This window comes from Anoplopoma fimbria, chromosome 9, assembly GCF_027596085.1.
Source record: "Anoplopoma fimbria isolate UVic2021 breed Golden Eagle Sablefish chromosome 9, Afim_UVic_2022, whole genome shotgun sequence".
NCBI lineage: Eukaryota > Metazoa > Chordata > Actinopteri > Perciformes > Anoplopomatidae > Anoplopoma > Anoplopoma fimbria.
In genome coordinates, this window is record NC_072457.1 from 23,956,011 (window position 1) to 23,973,545 (window position 17,535).

The 17,535-nt window shown below is 41.3% G+C and overlaps 1 protein-coding gene across 1 annotated transcript in view; it reads right to left on the bottom strand.

Annotated features, from left to right (window-relative positions):
- Window positions 1–17,535, bottom strand: part of LOC129096001 (E3 ubiquitin-protein ligase SMURF2-like) — a 54,579-nt gene that overhangs the window by 13,749 nt on the left and 23,295 nt on the right. The window contains exons 4-11 of the mRNA XM_054604638.1: window positions 12,833–12,966; window positions 9,338–9,403; window positions 8,624–8,708; window positions 8,017–8,100; window positions 6,017–6,228; window positions 3,893–3,977; window positions 2,456–2,614; window positions 1,387–1,440 (exon numbers count right to left, since the gene is read on the bottom strand). Of these exons, the coding sequence (XP_054460613.1) occupies window positions 1,387–1,440; window positions 2,456–2,614; window positions 3,893–3,977; window positions 6,017–6,228; window positions 8,017–8,100; window positions 8,624–8,708; window positions 9,338–9,403; window positions 12,833–12,966 (879 nt within the window). The remainder of the gene's footprint in view (window positions 1–1,386; window positions 1,441–2,455; window positions 2,615–3,892; window positions 3,978–6,016; window positions 6,229–8,016; window positions 8,101–8,623; window positions 8,709–9,337; window positions 9,404–12,832; window positions 12,967–17,535) is intronic.

The following is a 17,535-nucleotide window of genomic DNA, read 5'->3' on the forward strand; positions in this document are numbered from 1 at the left end:
ACAGATTGTGTTTTCATTTTGTTTGTGTTAATCAGTGTGTATCACAGAAAGCTGCATTAGAAATAGGCTTGTTAATTTTGACCTTTTGGAAGTTCTAAGACGTTGTCTGGACTCCCTCAAATGTCTCCTAATAAGGACTCAGACAAGCAGTTAATGATGCTGACTGGATAACATAGCTGAGCTTCAACTCACAACCAGAGGCTGTTCTGACACACATGGATACTATTTGACCAAATGACCAGATGTTGATTTCCCAAACATGTCTGTCGTGCCAGCCGCTGTTATTGAAAGAGGTTTTGACTAAGAATTTGCACTAAAAAAGCAAAGGGGAAAAGCTCCACATATCTCTGTGTTCCTCTTGTTCTAATGATTCCTGCCTCAAACACTGGCAGGCGAAAAGTACAAGGAGCTCCCTAACAGCCAAAATACACGAAGAACAATCCTAAAATTTAGTGTATCATATCAGGGATTTGCATTACTCATGGGTTCCTTCCACACCAATAGGACGACTTTGCTAGTTGTCATTTTTTTTCTTCTAAACTACTCAGTAGAATAATTAAGAAACTGCTAAAGTATCTATCCTATGTGTGTCCGGCGGGGATAACTGGTCCTAAGCTAACAGCTGCTGTGCTAACATGTGTTTAGTATTATTTTCTCGAGCAGGGTCAGCCTCACTGGGCCTCTCCGCTGGCTTAGCTGCCTACGAGATGATCTTCAGTGGAGGCAGACTGCTGACAGACAGCACAAACACACTGATAGATGGACTGACAGCCCCCGACACAGACAGCCAGCCAGCGTGTGTGTGTGTGTGTGTGTGTGTGTGTGTGTGTGTGTGTGTGTGTGTGTGTGTGTGTGTGTGTGTGCGTTGAACTTGAATGATATCCACATAAAAGTCAACCCTGAGGAAGGTTATGCATGTACACAATACAAGTTGGACATTCCCCTGTGGAAAAGTATCTAGGTTGGCATTTTTTCTAATAGGGTAGCTGTGTGTGTGTGTGTGTGTGTGTGTGTGTGTGTGTGTGTGTGTGTGTGTGTGTGTGTGTGTGTGTGTGTGTGTGTGTGTGTGTAGCTTTGAGTGACTGGCTGCTGAAACTGTTTTATACAGACGGCTGGGGCGTGTGTATGAAAATGTCTGATTGCATTTTTCACATGCACATAAGTCAAAGGCCATGTGCAAGTGAATGTTTGCACACAGTTTATTGCCTTTATGAAAGTATGTGAATAGTATCTGTTCAAATTCTAAATAAATAAAGACTTCCTGTACATAGTCTTACACAATACACTTTATGCTTTGTGTGTCAGTGTTAGTATGAGTGTGTGTGTGTGTGTGTGTGTGTGTGTGTGTGTGTGTGTGTGTGTGTGTGTTACCTGAGGTTGTGTTACCTGTGTTGTGTGTTTTGGCTGTCCATGGCAACACGGGAACCATTTGGACTTGGGCTGCCCGAGGAAAACAGGAGGAGAGAAGTGAGGAAAAGACAAAGAAGGAGAAAAAGGACACGAAAATAATGTGAATGACAGAGAAGAGGATTGGAGCATTGAGAACAACATGGGACAGGATATAAAAAAAAAAAAAAAAAAAAGGACAGGCGGAACGAGAAGAGAAAAAGAGAAGCAATTCAGAGTTGACAAGTAAAAGGAGACAAAGAAACAGAATGCAGGTAGATTTAAAAAGGGGAAAAACAAGAAAAGCAGAAGAACAGCAGAGGGAGGGGGGAAAAAAAGTCCAAAAAGCAGACAAATACATTGAGAGGAAATGTATGAAGAGATAGCAAAGTCAGCAAGAAAGACAGAAAAGGAGGAGGGGGAGGGACAAAAAGAGGAAGACAAACATATAAAGTGAGATTAATTAAACCAAGACAGTCATCAGTGATCAGGTTATCCCAGCATCCCCAGACAGGTGTCATCAGATCCATTTCCAGGACAAATAGTGTGAATGTAAAGCTATTTTAAAAAAACACTAAGCTGATAACATTCCTGCTAAAAAAAATCCAAATCAAGACTGACAATACAGTTGTGTGTCCCCAGTGGACGAAATATTAGACTAGACACTGAGTAGCATCAGCTCATTTGTCGTGTTTCCTTAAAGAAAAATGTCAGATTTTCTTTACCAGGTCATTTGCCTTAATTTACATCATCCACTCCTCATGCCAAATAAATTAAAGTCTTTGCATGCTGAGCTTGTTAGAGGTTATATATGGTATTTTAAATGGCATCAAAGTCAATGGTTTCCAAGTTATATACCTTGGCTGGAGTTGTTTTACAGCAACTATTGTCGATCTCTGTGTTTTTGTCCCCACTAGTTTACTCAGTAGAGTACTCGGGGAAGAGGGAATTGTTGCAAACAGCAACTTTTTCTATGTCCTTGGTAAGACAAATGTAAACCACAGCCAAGGTAATGTCCTTGAATATCCTGTCCTGAGGACCCAAACACATCAATGATTTATACACTTACTTGAGAACACGATGCAGGTTAGCAGATAGTCGCGGGTCTGTGAACTGTGTTGTTCGATTGTTGTGGTCGACAAAGTAGACGCGACCTGTGGCTGTGTTTCTGATCTCCCAGCCTGGTGGCAGTGGGCCCAGCTCCTCACAGTTCACATTGCTCAGGTCCCTGAACAAATACAATGGAAACCATTAGAAAAGAATGATGCATGCATATATGCAGACATATATACTGAAACAAGCCAAACGGTATTAATAATCACACTCTGAGAAGAAAATGTCCTTTCCCACATGACTAAAAGAGTAATTATGCAATTAACTTGCTCAACAAACTCCTTGAATGATGATTCCATTCAGAGTGGCTTAAATTATTTTATCGCATTCAGATTTTTACTGAAGTGCAAAATTAAGAAAGAGTCCAAGCACTGCTGTGGTTTTACATATTTGTTCTTAGAAATAATGAATTGTAAGCTGCTTTTCTAAAGTTCAATGGTTCGCATTAACTTTTACGTTAATAAGTACTTAGACTTTACCTTTACAGCAGGTTCACAGGACTCAATCAGACCACTAGACTGGAGCTCTCAACAGACCAAAGAGCATAAACAAATTACATTTTCATTATCCTTCTGACAAAGTACTTGCTTTAATGTCTTGACTCTTCTTCTTCTCTATGCACTGACATTCCTGTCAGTAGAAGCCTAAGCCCTGATCTGGGATGAGGCTATCGCCTGAGGACGACCTGTGCTCGTGTCTATGTGGTTATGTGCGAGTACTTTGTCCTCGTGTGCACAGAGGACACATCACTCAGGGACAAAGCACATGCCTCGCTGCACAACATACTGGGTCATTTTAGGAGCTCTGTCCAAAATGACCCAACCCAGAGGTTGCTGCTGTGTGCTGGATGTTAAACGCATTTGCTTCATTGCTGAGCAGCAACTTCACCGCGACACGGTGCCAAAAATGTAACGCAATAGCAGTGCCAGAAGTCTCTGGTGAATTAGCTAGTGGGCTATTGAGAGTTGGTGAAACAGTTTGATTGAATGCAGAACCACTAGCCTTCAGTGTGTTCAGCTTAACATCTGTCCAAAAATTTTAATCCAACTCCACATCAGATTCAGAGGTCAGTAGTTTGGCTGACCCATACTTAAGCATGAAATATGACTAATACGAGTGTTTTTGAACACAACCCTGAGAAATGAAGTGAGAAATTAGGTCTGATCTAAACTAGTCCAGTCAGTTTTGGTTATATATGTCAAGTTTTACATTAGGGTCCAAACAAAAACAGGCTGCCTGCACTGCAGAACATTTATTGTGTGTTTCAGTCAATGTGTGGCTGGGAACATTAATAGCTCCTAATAAAATTCTTCAAAAGAAGCTTATATTGTGCTTTCAAATATGTACAAATCTGGTCAATAAACATGGAAAAACTGTTAAACAAAGGAGTTACCTGGGCACCCGTGGGTCATGCCAGGTGCTGACTCCAGTCTGTGTGTGGAGGAAGTAGACTTGACCCTGCTGAGTTGTTCTTTGCTCTAAAACAGAGAGATAATAATAGGAATGAATATGTCGGAAAGGCAAAAACAGCACTGAAACAAGCTTGGTCCTGTTGTTGGGGCAGTTGTTCTGTAGTCTAGTGGTGTGGGTACAAGCATGGATAGGGACTTTTTGTATTTTGAAGAAGAGGAATTTGGTTTATAATGATGTGACTAAACTGCAGGGACAAGAGTTTCTTAAGGTGTGTGCCAATGTAATCAATTAGTTCCTCTCCAGTCTGTCTATCCCAAGAGGATGAGGAAAATAAAACGCAAGGGAAATTTATCAAAGACTTCCATGAGTGTTTTTCCTTGCACAGTGTTCTTTGATGCATCCTAGTTGCCTTGTTTTCTCTTAAAAGTTGGTGTGTGCTCTGAAAGTAATCCTTCCCAGTCCCATCTCCAAAACCAAAGGAAAAGGAAAGGAAAACCCTGTCACTCATTCCAAACCCACTAATAAAATATATACTGTAAACAAATGGGGGAAGAAATCCAAAGAGAATGGATCATCTTTGGCTTGTTGGATCTCTCGTTCCATCCAGCTCATGGATGAATGGAGAGTGAGTGTGTGAACGTTGGCAGAAAGTGTGTGTGTGTGTGCTGCACAGGCGTGGTGTTCGTGTGTGTGTGTGTGTATATGGACCTGCTAATCCATCACTGCCCCCCCACCCCAACTTCCTACTGGCACAACTCATTTCCTACCCACGTCTCCCTCTCTTTTTCCCCTCACACACTCCCTCTCTCTCACGCACCCTCACCACACCCAGCCACTGGTTCAGAGGGTTCAGCTGAGGAAGAAAGCTCACTAGCTGTTGGGCATCAGTGACTCACTTTGTCCGACCTTGGCCGGCGTCAGTGGACACAGCAGGACACTTCAAAGGGGGCACCGGTCCAACAGGGCCATTCTAAAATCACTGGCCCAGAGGACCACAGTTAAAATAATTATTTATTTGATATACTCTGTGGGTATTGTGGGGTTCACTCTGGCTGACTGTGAAAAGCAAACTTTTTCTGCATTTGAATGTTGGAATATGTACTTGTGTAGCTCCTGCATTAAAATCCCAATGTGTTTTCTTGCCACAAGTAAGAGAATTACAGACATACATAAAAAAAACTACCAATAACCTCAAGTGCCTTCTCTGAGCTAAACACTGAGCTATGATTACCCTGCTTGCCCTCTCTCTCTTCACTGTTAGATTATGAGTCTGCAACCAGGAGAGGCGAGGACAGTAGAGGAGAGGAGAGAAGAGAAGAAGGGAGAGGAAAGGAGAGGTACACAGCAAGTGTTGATCTCAGTTGTCATGATGTGGTGCTGTGGTAATGTGTGTGAGGGAGGGGCCGGGGGTAGAGAACGTTTGAGTGAGCCCAAGGACAGAGCAGAGAGACCGACAGAGAGAGAACAAACGGATTAAAAGTGCAAAGTATCACTGCCTCCAGGCTACAAAGAAGACACCACCAAAGGAGCAGTTCACATGTCTTTGATTGCATCTTTTTGTGGGTTAGAGCTGGGACTTCATCTCAGTTTGCCTTTTTGATATCAGTGACACAGGTAATTAAACAGTTCACTATGACTACAGCATAGTCTCTTATGTACCAGCTGGTTAAAAGCATTCAGTTGGTGTCCTAGGTGATAAGTATTCCCCTGATTCGACACCTTGACTACCAGCAGGAGGGCCCTTTGCACTGCAGTTGCGCTGAAAGATATTGTAATAACATGGAAACACTGCTTATGTACTGGCAAATGAAAGAGTAGAGACAAGGCTGAGCTCTGTCAAATGTAACCAACATTTGTTGAAAACATCAGACTGGGGGCAGTCAGATGTGTAAATACATTTCCGGGTGACTTTAATGATACCGATAGTCGTTTAATATTACATTTCTTCATGAAATGCTTCCCATTCCACAACAACAGCTTATAGCAGCTCATGTATGTAGCAAACATTTTTTACTCTTCCTATTTCACCAGATTGTATAAATGGTTATCAGTTAGCAAAGCGAGCGTGTATGCGAGTGTGCTGCTCCTCTGTCTCGTCTCTTACCATAACCCTCAGGCAGGTCAGGTGGTGTATGCAGGTGTGTTCGACTCATGTAGTTGCGATGCCGCTGCGATCGAACCCGTCTCTCCTGGATCCGCGGTTCCCCCGGTGGGCAGCTGGCCTCGGCCCCGTTAACAGGCGTCATCACTGGCGTGTTCTCGTCCACCACACAGCTCAGCGGCCGCCCTGATGGGCTGGAGTACTCTGACGCTGGCCTGGGTAAGAGTAGTAAGTGTGCATTTGATGTAAATGCAGTGTAATCTTAATCTTTTTTTTTTTTTCAAGTTATCATTTCTAAATATATATTTGTATATCATACATTTAACCATTTCATAACAAAATCAGAAAATAACAAGCACTTTAAATTTTGAAAATGGACGAATAAATTGACAAGAACAACACAAATGGGTTTTTTTTTTCATTCCAAAGAGTAGTATTGTATGAGAGGTAAGTGGGTGATTTTTCGGTTTTGTGAATGTATGTGACTCTGCACCATATTTCATCTGCTTTTAGGGAACCTGGTTGCGTTATAGGTGTGCTATGGGTTAAGTCATAGGTGTCGCCAGTTTATTTATTATTGTGATGTCTAGACATACATATAATTATTGAAAAACAGCATGTGTCATCAATCCTCAAGAAGAAAATGGATTTCATGGTTATGGTTTGGATTAAAGTGATATGCAGGCTTATGGGTTGCATAAAAGCAAACAGAAAGTTCTCACAAGTCTACAGTCGAATCTTTAGTGCGTTTGTGTGCTACTTAACTGCAGAACTTACAAAAACATATCTGATTAGCTGAGATAAACAAAGACAGGCTGACTTTTTACACACAAAGGTCCAATTGAATTGTGATGGCACAGAAATATCAGTGCTGTAGATGATAAATACAGATAGCTTTCAGACTGTGGGATGAATGTGAACGTATCATACATAAGTGTGTGTGTGTGTGTGTGTGTGTGTGTGTGTGTGTGTGTGTGTGTGTGTGTGTGTGTGTGTGTGTGTGTGTGTGTGTGTGTGTGTGTGTGTGTGTCTGGCTGTGTGTGTGTGTGTGTGTGGACCACCGTCTGGCTGTCCGGAGTCACTGACGCCTTGGACCCACAACCCACCTCCCCCTTCCTTCCACACACTCTTTCGCCCTCCTATTTCCTCTCTCTATGTCCCACCTCTCCCTTGACTTTCACTGGTCTTTCCTTATATCCCTCTTATTTATAATACCTGAGCCATTTTCCCCCATCTACACCCACAATGTGTCCTCTCACGACTAACTCATGGACCAGCATACATTTGTTGTCGGACTTTATAAGCAAGGCAAAAACTATATATTTTTTAAATTTATCATGGTATTTATTGCACCTGCTGTCGCTCGCATATTCACTTCCTCTCCTAGCTGTTATTCCTACTCTTCACTACTTAACCTCTGTCATCTCTTCCTCCTACACAGTCCCTAGCTGTCCATCTTCCTTTTCAGCTTCGCCATTTCCGCCTCTCTAAATGACCTGTCGCTAAAGCCTTTCTTCACCGTTTCCTGTCTGTCCTACTGCGTTTCACTATGCTGCCTGGGGGCCACTAGAGATGTGTCGTATTAGTGGGTGAGGAGGTGGGGGGGTGGTGGTGTTATTTGTTTGCTTACTCCCTTAACGGCTCCACTGATATCGGCCAAGTAGGAAGGCGACAGTTGTTTCTGCACGAACAAGAGCCAAGTAAAACCTGGCTGCCCGACTGGCTGGCTGGTTTGTTTAGGTTTGCGAGTATGTGTGTGTGTGTGTGTGTGTGTGTGTGTGTGTGTGTGTGTGTGTGTGTGTGTGTGTGTGTGTGTGTTGCGGTGGGGCTAAGGAAATTAACAGCAATTCACTCATTACCGACATATGTTATTGTTGTGAGTTCAGTTGAGTTGGGGCAAGTACAACCACATAAATAGACTCCATATGCTTTGTGGTAAAAGGTCAAGTTTGTTGTATTTGAAGTCCTAGTAGAGGATGTGTTCAGTATGTGTGCAGATCTACCTTGTAGGTCTCTCCCACTGGGTGGTACGTGTGATGTGGTTCAGGTACTGTATCCTTCCAGAGGCTGTCCTCCTCTCTTCCCAGCTGTTTCATGGCAGAATAAATAAAAAAAAACAGGTGAGAAACAAACATTGTACTTGTTGTGAAGCAATACAAAAGTAAAACAAAACCTTTGTCATCATTGAGAACATGTTAATCTGACTGCACTGTAAACAATTTATTCCTCATTTTATAAGTAGCACAAAAAAAGAGAATCACCAATGTGCATACAGCTGAACCTACACATCAAGGGATGCACAGGACAAATGTATTTATTAGATAGATATTTTCTCTTACAAACCAGACATAATTATGATGCTATAATATGATGTTAACAACTATTGTTCAGCACTTTTCAAATAGTCAAAAAAGCACAGAGAAGTAAGCCCATTGCCCCAATGTACACATTTACAATATATATTACTTTACTGACATAATTTGTCTCTGACAGAGTTTAAGATGGCTCCAGGAAAATGGATGACTTCAAGAAAAAAAAAGAAAAAAAAGAACAATTTGTGTGCAAAAATAGGAGAGCTCATTTTGGATTAAAACCTGTGATAATACTGACCCATCAGGTAAGTCATTGTCGAACAAACGACTGCAGTCCACCACAGGTCCTCCTGAACCGATGCGATCTCTGGACTGAAGACTTACTACACAGTTAAAAAAAAGACAAAGAAGACAGTAGATCAATGTCATATTCTGAGCTGCATTATATGGGTAATATTTAGTATATTTATAGCTTTGTAATAAGTCGCTATGGTATGTGGTTGCCAGTTTAGCTAATGCTTTTTATAATTTTTTGTTCTTCCTTATTCCTTTTCTTTTCCGACATTAAGACAAAGCACAGGAAAAATAAGAAAATTAAGGATTTTTTTAAAAATAAGAATATTGAGTCAGAGGATACAGTCTGGGTCAATTTGTGTTTTCTAGAGAGCTGATATCTAATTTCAAATACTGAAAAATGTTTGGTATGAGAGCGATTGAGGACAATTTGTTATTTCAAAAAAATAGCAGAGCTCTACATTAATATTTTGTTTTAAGTAAACTACAAATGCAGTTCCAACAATGTTTTCGGGCTGTTAATTGGTTCAGTGGTTTCAGTGGTTGAACTTTTTTACACAGAGTAATGGCAAACTGGGTGTAGACTAGAGCAACGGGAAAAGGGAAAACAGACTGAAACAAGACTGCACATGGTTTGACTTCTTACCCTAAAGAATGAAAACATTTTCTTTGTGACGTACAGTATGCAACTGAAATTGTGTGCGTTTGTGTTTCTTACCGACTATTTGTCCTCTCACAGTATCATTGTCATTGGGGCCCAGCTTATTCAGGTCCAGTCTTTGATCTGCAGGGAAAAACAAAAAGACACATAACCATTGATAAAGCATCTGCCTACATGTACAACCATTAACACATCAAGGTAATGAGCAACTTGATATATATTTCGCACCAAGTATCCTCCGCTGGGACAATCACCAGACAAACAGTAGATTTACTATGATCATGTTATGTAACAATTACGTAATGTTCCAGGAATGTGTCTCTGCAACAGACACACAGCTGAAGCTTCACCCATTTTGTGTGTAAGATAAAAAACAATTGACAAAAATTTGGACACAAAATCTGTGGCAGTCGTTGTTGTTTCTAGATAAGAGAGAACTAGTAGTCTGCTCAGCATAGGAAAGCACTGCCAGACATGGACAGCACAGAAACACAACAGAGGAAGACTCAGAACAAGATCCAGCCACAGATACACTCACACACACAAAGAAACACACACACACACTAAACCCCAGAAGGGAACTTGTGCATGTCCAGTCCAGCTGAACAGCTCAAATGGAATTCATTTAAAATGCAGCAACCTGTGTGTGTGTGTGTGTGTGTGTGTGTGTGTGTGTGTGTGTGTGTGTGTGTGTGTGTGTGTGTGTGTGTGTGTGTGTGTGTGTGTGTGTGTGTGTGTGTGTGTGTGTGTGTGGTAAAAGTCCTGCAGGGGCTTGGGCTTACTAAAATATGCAAATGTTAAAAGACCTAAGAGTGTGAGTGTAGGAGAGAGAGAGGTAGGGAAATATGAAGAAAAGTGAGTGAGTGAGAGAAAGGGAGATAAAGAGATGCCCCACTTCTCCATGCACTAATACTAAAATCAAAGCCAGACTGACTTTGTCATGCCTTTGGTTTGCCTGTGTGATTTAGTACGCATATAAAATGGTGTGTCTGCGTCAATAGACGAAGCAGATCCAAACAACCCTATAGCTTGTTTCCAGAAGTGTGTGTGTGTGTGTGTTCATGTGTTTGTGTGTGTGCATCTGTTCCGGATACGTGTCTAGACTAAACAGGGATGGTCTAAGCCTTACATGGCTGGAATAGTAAGCAGATCTTTCTCTTATTTAAGAGAAGGAAGAAACAGAGAGGAATAAAATGTGGTTGCTACAATGAACAAACCACATAAATTTATGTACATATATGCATGTTTACCTTAATGAGCTGGGTGTCTTTAGTATCCATACATATAGCTTATCTTTGTACGTGTGTGTATGAATATATGCATAAGTAAAACCAAAATTAAAATCAGTAAATATAAAGAGCTTACATCAACACTATACAATACTACACACAAATAAACATCAGTGATCAAAGCGAGGCAGACTAGCATGTGTAGTCAGGAGAGTCATTTTGAAAATCTGGTGCGTGGGTTCTGAGTTTGTGGGTTCAGAAGTAGGACAGAGGACTCAGAGGTTTGTGTCTGCGATGCTGCAGGAAGTGGAGCTCAGTGTAGAGCCAGACAGACTTCTAGTAAACCAGACAATCATGCCGGATCCACTTTTGGTTTGCAAGAGAGTGTGTGTGTGTGTGTGTGTGTGTGTGTGTGTGTGTGTGTGTGTGTGTGTGTGTGTGTGTGTGTGTGTGTGTGTGTGTGTGTGTGTGTGTGTGTTGTGTTAAAAGTCCTGCAGGGGATGTGTAGGAGTGAAAACAGTTGAATATGACTTCTAGGAATCAAGGCATTTCCAGTAAAGTATTGTTTTGAGTTTTTATATTTGTCTCAATGTGTGTCTGTGTGTGTGTGTCTGTGTGTGTGTGTGTGTGTGTGTGTGTGTGTGTGTGTGTGTCTGTGTGTGTCTGTGTGTGTCTGTGTGTGTGTGTGCGCATCTTGGTCAGACCACAGACAGGGCACAGTGTGTGTGTCTGCAGCTCTCAGGACAAGGACAGGGGGGGGTAATGTAAGCACTGGTGTCTTGTCCTAGATCATGAGCCGTCTCCTTGTCCACTTCCTGTGGCTATGAAAAAGTATAATTTATGCCATGTACAGTAAGTGGCTGGACTGGAGCCTGAGTGGAGCCTATCGTGTCTGTTTCTGGAAGCTGTGGGTAAATCTAAGGACAATTCCTTTGATACCCTGTAGGGTAAAAGCATGGCACCAGGCTTTCATGGCTGTCAAGGTCCCTTTTGTGGTTTTGGGTGAAATAGGAGGTGAGCCAAGAATGACATTTAGGAGCAAACATAATATATATTATGTACTCTTATTTGAAGTGTTTAGCATTTTGTGGTCGGCATAGGAGTCTGTTGCATTTGGGCCAACCAAACTCTGACTACCTAGAGTCCTAGAAAATTCCAACTATGCAGTTTGGATAGTTTTGGATAAAAAAGCATCCAACAAATGGCAATTATATTCAGACAGAAAACTCCTTCAGTGGTTGTGGGGTGTGACTGTGTAGAATTGGAGGATGGAAATAAGAGAAAGCCGGATATTTAAAAAAAGGGAAGAAAATGTAACCCAGTGTGGTTGTTCTGGTACAAGTCTGACATTTTTGTTTAGGACAGGTCAGGGGGAAAAAAAGGCAAATTTGCAAAAGATCGTTAATTTGACAGTTAAGTGTATATGTGTCAGTATCAACTGACTGGTACTGCCATCAAGGCAGACAGGGCTAACATGCATGTGGTCGTGTTGACTGCCCACAGAAAATAAGAGTCGAAATCAGTTGGAAATCAAAAGGGCACAACACAGGAGCCGCAGTCTGAAGCAATGCAGACGGGGAAAACTGTTTGAGAATGTGTCTGTATTGCTGTTCCTTTATACGTTACACCCACACTAGCCTGGGGTCAATTTTATGATCACACAACTAACCCAAAACTGCATCCCGTTCCTTTTTGTGCAAAACAGTGCCAATAACAGGACTATGTTTCCAAGAATAAAAGCTTTTTGCTTCTTGACGGACAGTTGCATCGCTGTAAAAATGAATTGTCGCTAATGATTTAGTCCCAGGTGTCGGATGTCTACAGCAGGCAAAATTTCTGATACGTGTGGCCTAGAGGAGTTGCTTGTGTATTGTGCCCATAAATCTTAGGCAATGAATGGCTGGCACAAAAGGCTGCAAGCTGAGGATGGGACAGCGGCACAGCTGAAAGAGCTACACATGTAGCAGCAGGCTAGCAAGCTATCAAACTGCTGCAGTCATACAAAACAATTCCATGAAATAAAGTTTTTGTCTGTTGTCGGAGACACTATGTCTTGTCCACACATTTGTGTGGACAAGACACACAAATGTGTGCTAAGTGCAGGATGAGTGTGCATAGATGTGTGAAGAGATGTCCACATGGCTCACTCAACCGCTTTTAAGTTATTCATTAATTCATTCATTTCCTGTGGAACCTCCCCTTCACTCTTCACTAACAAGCCAGACTGGCACCAGGGTAAAGGCCATGGTAAGCGTGCAGAGGGAGAAGGAAGAGATCAAACTGCAAAACCACACAGAGTATGCACAGACCAACAGGTACTTACAGCCAGTGTCTTTGAGTCGGTTGATGGCGTTTGACAGGAGGCGGACACAGCCGAGGAAACCTGCGCCTTGCTTTTTATGGATCTTCTTGTGGTTCCACACACTGATGGTGATCGAGTCTGCCTTTCCGATGTATCTGACAGAGGAAGAGTAGAGGTGAAAGAAAACAGTTCAATGAGACAGAAAAGTGGAGTAGTTTGCAATCCTGACAAAATGTTTAGAATTTCAAAAGGGTTCAATGACACATAATGTATGCATCATGTGTGCATTGAAAAGAACTGAGTAGGTCATCAACTCACAGGGTAGGAAAGATGGAAATTAAATGAAATAATGAGCTACGACGCTCAAGAAAGTGTCCCCCAAAAATAAATACACCACCTCAACACACTGAAAAAAAACAAAAATTTTGCATCTCTTCCAACTTATTCAAGAGAACAATGCACAACATAATTGCGGTGTAGACTTTCAGACTGTGTAATGAGGCCGATTAGCTGATTTAAAGTACTTTGTGTGTACGTGCTCACGTGTTTGTGCAGATTTAGCGCAGCTGAGGCCAGTCTAGTCGTGGTTGAAGAACAGAGGAAGTCCCCGTGATGTGCTCCGTCACCGTCTGAGACCCAGACAGCTACCGCAGTAAACACACACAGTTCAACATTCAAATGCTCAATCACACAGTCACTTATACACACACACGCACATGTAATTACAGGCAAGCAGATAGCACTGATGCCAAGCTCTATATTATGCAGTGGGGTTTCCCTACTAAACACATAAAAATGTATATATTTGGTATGTAAGCCAAAACCTGAAATTTGGTTAATTGTTGCACTGAAATGAAATAACAACCTGTGTGAGTGGTGGATCATTTTTTGTGTCCAGTTGTTGGTTACTGAACATCAGGATGCAGTGGCAGAGATTAGCATATTGGCACTTTCACTTTTTTCTATTTTAGCAGATGCTGATGTGTCTAGGCCTGTGCTTTGTTGCTCGTATAGATTATGATCTACTAAACGGCTAGTAGATATCCGTTTCACTTTATGAGAACACAAAAAGTGAGGGAAAAAAAATGAACTTTCAATTTTCCTCTCAAATAAAGATTACCGGTAGTTTATTAAAGGCTTATTTCTGAAAAAAAATGATATTTTAAAGACTGGAAAGCACTGAAGGTGAGAGGTTCCAAACCTTCTGACTTGGGATGGGTCACGCCATAAATTAGGAAAACAACAAGATGTTATGAGAAATCAAACAAACCGTGACGTGGTGCAACGCAATTGCTCTTTCTGAGCACATCATAGCGTTCCAGCTTTGATCTCATGCTCTTCCCTTCACACAGTGCAGTTGTGAGATTAACAGGTCAATGCGATGAAAAGGTGTGTTGTGCAAAGCGTCTTGGAGCAACAAAAAAAAAAGAGAACTGAAATAGCCTACGAGACAATGACAAAGTGTCTGAATAAAAGAGAACAGGTAGAACATGTTATTTCCTCACTAACAATGACTGTGCCAAAAACGGTGTCTGGAAACTCTGTGCTCTGGCACAACATCACAGGTAGTGAGGCAATTATTGCAACACAGGTATCATCAACAGATTAATACAGATTGGAGTGGGATTAACAGTCAACACAGATTAATAAGTGGACTGCAAAACAGATAGAGGTACAGTATTTACACACACAACTTCAGACTGGGACTGACTGGGACTCCCTGATATCTAGAAGTGGTTGTAAGTGGTTATAAGTGGTTGGTGTTGCTCTGAAAGCCACAGTATACTTGGAATGCTAACTTTGTCCAGAAAAGGACAAACTGGTGCTGTGCAGAGCTGCACAGACCAGTGCTCACTGTGTGACTATCTGAAACTGGTAAACATCCCTTATTGGCTGTTTCGCAATGAAGAAAAGTGAACTTTTCAAGTTCATCAACATTATTTGCATCTAAATGCAAACATGTTATTCATAATTCTGTCAAAACATTTCTAGGCTTTGTGTTTGGAAAAGTCTTTCATAAAGTTCCTAATTGTTTTTTTGCAAAGGAGGTACATAATACCTGAGATGACAAGAACATATTATGCCAGCATGCTCAAAATAATAACAATATGTCCAAGTAAAAAGAAATATGCTCCCGTATGATTAACATACCCATTAATATTATATCAACTGTAATAAGAGCCCTTAAATAATCTATTTCAAGCAATGTTATGACATTACATAACAGATATGCATGAATTAGAAATGAATTAATAATGGCATAATGCAAGCCATTAGATTCATCTTTTTCTTCCCCTTGTGAATACTGCTCAAGACTCAAACAGAACAGTACGTGCAGGGTTCACCTCGTGTTCTTGGCACAGTCCTTTTTCTATTCATGGTGTTAAATTATTCATTTTCCAGCACTAAATCTACTTTAAAAACAAGAACCTCATGATTCACTACTAAATGCTTTTGGTCAAGCAGACAACACAATTAAAAACAATCTCTCTATATCTCTTTCACTCATGCACTTCATAAAGTAGTTACGGCAAAAACAAAAGTAAGGATTAGCACTCCTAATCCTGCAGACAACAGCAGAGGAGGGGAAAAATTCTTGGGTCAAATCCAGATTAGCTTTCCAGGACGTACTAAATCCAGACCCGCAGGACTTCCCACACTTTTTCTTGCCAGGGAACATACATTACATTGGGATATCACAAATATGATTTCTTTCCATTGGATATATTTTTCATATTAATGTTGGAAAGCCTTCAGTTGTTAACATCTATAAAGACAAAAATAAATCAGAGCGGAGATTCTACAGCTCTGGCTCGTCCATATCAAGTATCTTGATCTGATTTATGTAAATTGAGTTGATGCCAAAGCATTCTTCCTCGATTCCCTTGTTCCATGCTGTTACATTGAACCGACCACCCCATTTCACTTCTTCCACTTTTGGACATATGGTTCCACAGACGTTTCCTGTCTCTCATAACAGAACATTTTGAACATTTAAGCAATAACGTCACTAAAAAGGTACAATAGTGTCTGGCTGTAATGTAGGTATGTCTTGCAGTAGAGCCTCTTCAATGTGGCTGAAACTTTGCTGTCAGTCCAAGACTGAGAAAGACAGAAGACTTACTGAATATACAACCAAAACCATGCCTGTTTCCAAGCACAGAGCAAACAAATCTTTTAGCATTCTCCTGTGCCAACTCACAGCAGACAGGAATGAAATAGCAAGACATCTTCTGAAGGTTAAACCACTACTAATCAATGTCTGGAGTTACTCACTTTTTGATTATACTGTAGGTGGGTATGTCTGCCAAGGTTTGTAATAGGTAGGCTGTGATGAAGAGTCAACTTGTCGACTACTGCCAAGGCATTTCTATATGGATGGCCACAGGGGGAGAAAACTGAGTCTCTTAGTGCTATTGCCACTGGTATGTTCAACATCTTATTACTGGGGACAAAACAAATCTAGCTTAGGCAGTATTTGGGAAAATTACGCGGGCTCTCCGATGAGGTAGCATGGTATGCACAGCACAACATGTACAGTATGTATTATAAAGTGATGGTAGAGGGAGCAGTGAAGCAAATCTAACCCTCTAACCAAAGCAATGTGAGGAGTTTATACTAAAACGAACACCAAGCACGAGGAGGCAACTTGCTAAAACCAGACCTACATATTACTGAAAGTTCATGAACTTTCAAAACTTAACAAAATGTTTTCCAAAAGTTTTCTGGCAGTGTGCCCTTACACATTTTTGTTGTTGCACGGTACACCAATATGAAATCTAGAGCACCAGCTGTGGTTGTATGTACGATATGTAATGTAGAGCATCGAGGCTTATGCTAGTATCAGTGTCATGTGACAAAAAGACCCCACCTCCTAAAGCGGAGGCTGGAGATGGGGGGTGTGGCGAGTTGGCAATCTGCCAAGCCCACACTCCCAACTGCTTTCTGTGGCATGTTAGCCATTTCCTGAACCAGAGGAAGAGGCCAGGGGTCGCTTGAGGGAAACAAACTCCTCCGAGAGGGTGGGGATCGTGAAGGGGGGAGAGAATTATGGAGAAGAGGGGATCTGAGGTTAATGTTGACATTGCACAGGCGGCATTTCGAAACAGGTGTGTTGTGTGTGTGAAAATGTAAGTGTGCCCAGAAAGGCAAGATGCCTGGGTTGTTATAGGGAAAAGATAAAGGCACATGTAGAGTCGCATATGTATGGTCCCTTAAATCATTCAGAATGTTCTTCTTACACAACTAGTATGCATTATGATTAGGGCAGCAACAAACAATTATTTTGGTTATTGTTTAACCCACACATTGTTTTATTGAATAATATATTAATTAAATTGCCTGGTCTATAAATTGACATAGAATTGAGAAAAATGTAATTCACGAGTTTGAACACAGACAGAAGACAAATTTGCCATTTCAAAATTCTTCATCTGCTAATTGACGAATCGATTAATAAACATATCATGGCAGCTCTAGTCATAACATGATTTTCGCGCCCCCTTTTTGCTAAATGATCAAATTTTTTATTTTATTATTTTCATATCCATCTGTTTGGAGTGACCTTATGATACCCATATGTCACAGATATTTTAACCTCATAAGGATTCACCCTTTTCCCTTTATAGTTCTCGAGCACACCCCGTCCTCCTACCGTCTATTTCTTTCAGGCTTCTTTTCCCTCATTCCCTCTTCCACCACTGTTTCCCTCCATCGCTCACTAC